The sequence below is a fragment of the Pinus tabuliformis genome, chromosome 8, assembly GCF_031772625.1.
Source record: "Pinus tabuliformis cultivar Carrire ecotype Pingquan chromosome 8, CPIR1, whole genome shotgun sequence".
NCBI classification, from domain to species: Eukaryota; Viridiplantae; Streptophyta; class Pinopsida; order Pinales; family Pinaceae; genus Pinus; species Pinus tabuliformis.
Window position 1 is genome coordinate 719903886 of NC_142294.1, and position 6038 is coordinate 719909923.

The 6038-nt window shown below is 40.8% G+C and overlaps 1 protein-coding gene across 1 annotated transcript; it reads right to left on the reverse strand.

Annotated features, from left to right (window-relative positions):
* Positions 1–1246: 1246 nt before the first annotated feature.
* On the reverse strand, positions 1247–4441 carry LOC149237614 (uncharacterized). Its single transcript, XM_089369333.1, has 3 exons — positions 3785–4441; positions 2199–3124; positions 1247–1379 (listed from the first exon to the last, which is right to left on the reverse strand). Exons 1-3 carry the CDS (start codon positions 4439–4441, stop codon positions 1247–1249), a joined length of 1716 nt encoding a protein of 571 aa, XP_089225459.1.
* Between the last annotated feature and the right edge of the window lie 1597 nt (positions 4442–6038).

Here is a 6038-nt window from a genome sequence, read left to right on the forward strand (position 1 = left end):
CGAGACCACAGAAAAAAAAGCACGTATACATACACACGCACGTTCACAGAAGGAAAAGCATGTAAGAGATGGAAAATCAAGTTTTGGTACAAGGTATTGGTCCAAGGTATTTGATCCATGGTATTGACCCCAAGTATTTGGTCCAAGGTATTGGTACTAAGTGTGTTTGGACCAAGGTATTGACAAAAGGCTTAAAGCTATATAAGGAAGAGAAGATAATAAGGCCAAGTGTGCTAGAAATAATATTCTAAGGAATGCTTCTATCCAAAGTATATTTCATGTTGCAGGGTTATGTTTAGGACTACATCTAAAATATTTATGTGCACCTTGAGTTCAATATTGCATCAGGATCATGAGACCTGAAATGACTTATTCTTGAATGATCTGATATTGGTTGAGACTAGATCTAATGTTTTGTGCCTATTTTATTCATTATCTATCATGATCTGGGTTTGTTTGAAGTCTGGAATTGCAGAAAAGTTCTGAGTTAATATTTGTAGATCTGTATGCAGGTTTGTCTCAGCTAAAGAGCGTATACGCACAGGTTCGGTTCTTTCAAGTAGTGTATACAAAAGAAAAGCTTCTTTTTAGATCTGATTGATCTATCTAATAAATTTTTGTTATTTTACTGTTGTGTGTTAATGAAGTCTTCTTAGATCTGAATGTAAAACTGAATGCATAAGGAAGCTGGCATTTGATTGATTAATTGTATAAGTGAGAAGGAGTGATCTCTGTCCTCGCCTATGTAAAGCTTCGAAAGTTGACAAAAGATATTCAAAATATTGATAATTGGTACAGACTTGATTCAAAATTTTATGTTTGCAGTAGTTTTTTTTTTCCGAGGAAAAAATCAAAACTTTTTATTTAGAGACTATAAAAAGTTTTACATGCAATATTGGTCTTAAGCCATAACAGGTGGCTCATTTGTTTGCTGATCTGCTCAACATTTAGGAGCTGCTTCTGCTGTTTTTTGAACCTGTACAGTCTTCCTCCCATTGGAGGCATAGTAAATCTCATGATGAAAACCGAACAATAAGCTGGGGTCTCCTTCAACGAAAGGAAAACAACCCCATACATCAAAAAATTATGAGTTTATAACCCGGAAAGGAACCATAAAAAAGTATATATCTAAAACTGTTTGCTGTGGCTATATACCTGAGAAAACTGAAAAGAAGACTGATAAATATATAAACAGAAACATATATATCCGCGAAAACTGCTGTCAAAAAAGGAAGATGAACTGTAATCAAAGTGACTGTGTATAAGGAGGCAGATTTGTTATGACTGACTGCCCCTGTCTGATCTCTTCTACTGTCCAGCTGCCCATATCCTGTTGTAAACCAGCCTTAGAAAGCTGGTCTGCTTCCTCATTCTTGTCCCTGTAAATGTGGCAGATAGAAAACTTATTAAAAGATGCCTTTAAAAAAGAAATTTCTTCAACAAGAGTCATCAAAATCTGATTTTGACAAGATGCATTTCCATTGACCCAATTTATGACATTTAGTGAATCCCCAAATATCTGAATTGTGTTGATATTTCTGTGAAGAAGCCAGCATAAGAGGTAGCGCAGAGCAGATAATTCAGCATAGTTATTTGTGCCTGTACCCAGCCCAACAGAAGCTTTTAAAGAGTGATCCGGATTGATATGTATACACAGGCCAGCTCCAGCCCTATTGTTTTGGGAAGCCCCATCAAAGAAACCACATGGAATGCCTTCCTGTATGTTGATTTGTTTTTGATTTGGTTTAGGATTTTTAACCTCAGGGGGCGGTAAAGCAGAGTATATGGCAGCTATATTAATGGCAATGACGGAAGAAAGGGTGTCCTTATCTTGGAAAAGACTTTTATTTCTGGCAAGCCATACTCCCCAACAGAAAATAAGAGGCAGATTTCTCAAGTTCCCCTCCAGATGGTCTTGCCACCATTTCCTCTAGGCTGTCTCCAAGGGATCATGCCCCCACTGAGCTTTTATCTTGAGCAAACCAGTGACCTCCTCCCATATCTTTCTTGAAACAGCACATGTTATGAAAAGATGACTAATGGTTTCTTCTTCAGACTTGCATAGGGGGCATCTACCAGGCCCAACTAAGAACCTAGCTTGTAAAATTTCCCATGTTGGGACCTTCCTTTTTAAGATGCACCAGAGAAAAAGCCTGGCCTTAGCTGGGCTTTTGAGTTTCCAGATATTTTTGGCCCACCAAACCGGTAATCCCCATCCTTTCTTTCCCATTAAGAAAAGGTATCCCTCTTTTGGGGAGTATTCCCCTGATTTACTCTGTGCCCACATCAAGCAATCAGGTTCATCTTTTATCCTGACATTTGAACGTTGTAATTCTTTGATGAAACCCTCCCACTCAATCTTCCATCTGACATTTAGCCCCAAATCTACATCATCCTTCCATGCCTGTCCCCATATAGTAGACTGTCCAACCTTCTCCACCTGATTTAATGCTGTAATACCTTTACTATCCAAGTGTCTGAGAAGCCCTGGTGATAAGGCATAAGCTTCATTGCATCCTACCCATGGATCTCTGCCAATCCTTACCAGTCTTCCATCTCCAACTTTCCAAGCTAATCCTTGCTCGATCACTGAAAAGGCTTCCACCGTGGCTTTCCAGATGGCTGATATATTTTTTATCTTCTTATTTTGACTCCGGATCCAGTCTTCCATAGGGATAGGGTCGATGTACTTCCTTTTCACCACCCTTGTCCATAGATTTTCCATAGTTATTAGCCTCCATCCTGATTTTGCTGCTAATGAGAGGCTGAATTCAGGGAGTCTTTTAATGCCCCACCCTCCCCATTCTTTTGGTCTGGCCACTTTGTCCCAAGCTACCCAGGGTAACACTGAGGACTCCTTTGATCCTGCCCATAAAAATCTGCAGCAAATTCTTCTGATTTTCTCCATCACGCCTTTGGGGATCCAAGTCAGAGCGGCCCAATAAACCGGAATGGTTAACAGAACTAATTTAATAAGGGTCAACCTACCAGCTCTGGATAACCATCTGAAGCTCCAATGTGAGATTCTGGCTTCAATCTTTGCAATGAGCCAATTCCAATCCTCTTTTTTGTAACCTGTTGGCTTTAACCAAAAACCCAAGTATTTGAAGGGAGAATCCAGGGGCTGTATGGGGAAAGGGAATAGATTAGCCATTCTATTCCTTTCTCTTCTTTCAAAATCTGCCACACACGCTTGGGATTTTCTTGAGTTTATCTGCATTCCAGTTGCTTTTAGAAAAAGATCAAAAATGCATTTTAGCTCCTTTAGTTCATTGTAGGAACCATTGGTGAAAATCAATATGTCATCAACAAAAAGAAGGTGTGTGATGAAGAGATTGATTGCTACCTCGATACCCTTTACCTTCTCCTCTCTTCTGGCTTTGTGAATCAATCTACTTAGCCCTTCTGCCACAAGAAGAAACAGAAGAGGGGATAATGGACAACCTTGCCTGAGTCCTCTCTGGCTGTTGAAGAAAGAGGAAGCTGCACCATTGACCAGAACTGCAAAGCTGACATTTGTGATGCAACCCATGATCCAGCTAATAAAGGAATAGCTGAAACCCACTTGAGTTAGCAACATCCGCAGATAGAGCCAACTGATCCGATCATATGCTTTAGATAGGTCAATTTTGAGAACAGCCCCCTTCTTTTTCTTCAATCTGATACTATGAATAACTTCCTGTGCTACCCCAATGGCTTCATGAATTTGTCTTCCATCCAGGAAACCAAATTGTTCCATTGATATATTTTGTGACAGGATTGGAGCTATTCTGAGGGCAATAACCTTTGCTATAATCTTGTAGATGCAATTACACAATGATATTGGTCTGAAGTCTTCAAAACTTTCCGGGTCATCCTTCTTAGGAATAAGAGCAATGAAAGTTGAGTTGAAAGGTCTATAGACTTCTCCTTTCTGTCTTGACTCTTCAACTACTTCAGTAATTTCGGATCCTATTTTATCATAAAAATGGAGAAACAGTTCTATAGTCCAGCCATCTGGGCCTGGACTCTTATCCTTGCCCATGAGCTTCATAGCTGCTTCAACCTCCTCCTTTGATACCGGGATTGAAAGATCTTCTGCTTCATCTTCCTCAATGAATCTAGGGAAGCTTTGCACAGTTCGAAAGACTTCTGCAATAGTAGCCTCCCCAGAATCTGCAAAAATATTCTGAAAATGTCTTTTTCCTAACCCAGAAAGCTCTGGAAAGGAACTGACTTCCCTCCCTTCTTCATCTTTAAGGCGCCAAATAGTATTTTCAGCTTTCCTACCTTTTGCAAAGTTATGAAAAAACCTAGTGTTCTCATCCCCAGATTTTAACCAAATTGCCCTACTCTTGATCCTCCATTCTTCTTCCTTATCCAAGAGGATTTTATTTTGCTGCTTCTCCAAATGAAGGATTCTGTCTTTTGAGGATTGTGAAGAGTATCCATCTACCTCCATACTTTCCATCTGCTTCAGCTCCTCCCTAATTTTAACCAGCTCCTCATTTTGTTTCAGTTTTCTTTCCTTTGCCCAGGAGATTGTGGCTTTCTTCAATCTTTTGAGGTTCTCCATGAACAAAAAACATTTATCCTCATCTGTATTGTGAACAGGGTGAATCCATGTTTCATTAAACAGATTGCAATATGAGGGGTCTTGGAGCCAAGATGGATTGAACTTAAAAGGGGCAGGAGGTTTGGGAGGAGGAAGAGTAAGGTCTAAAAAAACAGGGAAATGATCTGAATTCCCTCTTTCCTCAACCCACTGTCTGAGCATGGGAATTTTGGAATACAATGACTCAGCTACCAAAAAGCGGTCTAGTCTTTTGGCTATTCGATCTTCACCTATCCTTCAGTTCCTTCAAGTGGGCTTTAGTTTGATTGGAGAAGGATCTGTGAAGTTATTATCCGAGATGAGGTTAAAGAAGAAATCTGTTAGGGGATCTTCTCTAGCTGATGGTCCCCATGCTTCTGCTCTGCCTATGGAAAAATTTAAATCACCTCCCAAAATCATCAAAGGGGATTTCATCACAGATTTTGACATCAAATCTTCCCAAAAAAATTCCCTGCCCTGACAAGGCCCATAGATATTTACTAAGGAGATAGGGAAAGAGAAATCTGGAGATAAAACCTCCATGCCCATAACATGTTTCATCCCCCATTGGTTTATGACCTTTACCCGCCCTTCTTTGAAACCAATAGCAATGCCCCCCGAGTGACTAGAGGAATCTATAGCAGAAAAGATCCACCCAGGCAGAAGGGTTTTAAGCATAGCTTCAATCTCACAAGCCCTCCCCAGGGTTTCTTGCAGAAAGATAACATCTAAATTTGAATTATTTATCCACTCTTTCAAGGCTAGTTTTTTAGGTTTGCTGGCCAAACCTCTGCAAATCCGGGATGTCAAGATCATTTTATAACACTCTCAGGGGGGTGGGCTGCTCTAAGAACCCCCGGGATAGAGTATTGTTTACCATCTGCAACATCCAGTTTAGCTTTAAGTTTTGCCTTGGACATATCCGATTTCCTACCTCTCTTATTTTTGGGGCAACTCTGAGAGGGGGTCTGTCCCAATCCACCTAATGTCCCCAGATCACTATGTTTCCCTCCCAGAGATCTCAGGTTATAAGGGCAAAGGGAACGAGAAGCTGGATGTGAAAGAGGGGGCCACTGGTCTTCACAGTTTATATCCAGAGACGGTAATGCATCAGCAATAGTGTCTACATTCGGGGAACTCGAAATATGTTCCATATTTTCAACAGCATTATTTTCTTGCACATGACTATTTGGATACGAAACATGCGAAGGAACAGAAACATGCTCAGGAGAGTTTAGAGACGAGATAGGGGTCCCTGAGCACATACCCTTTTCTTCGTCTTCGTGCGGGATTTGACTTGCAGGATCTTCCTTGACGATCTCTTCCGCGGCTTCCACTTCTTTATCGGGTTCCTCCACAGCAACCGTCGGATGTTTTACGGTTTCCTGAGCATCCTCTTGGTTTGGTACAGCTTCACCCACAGGATCCTTAACAGTCTCCTCTGTCTCCATATCCTCTGTTCCTT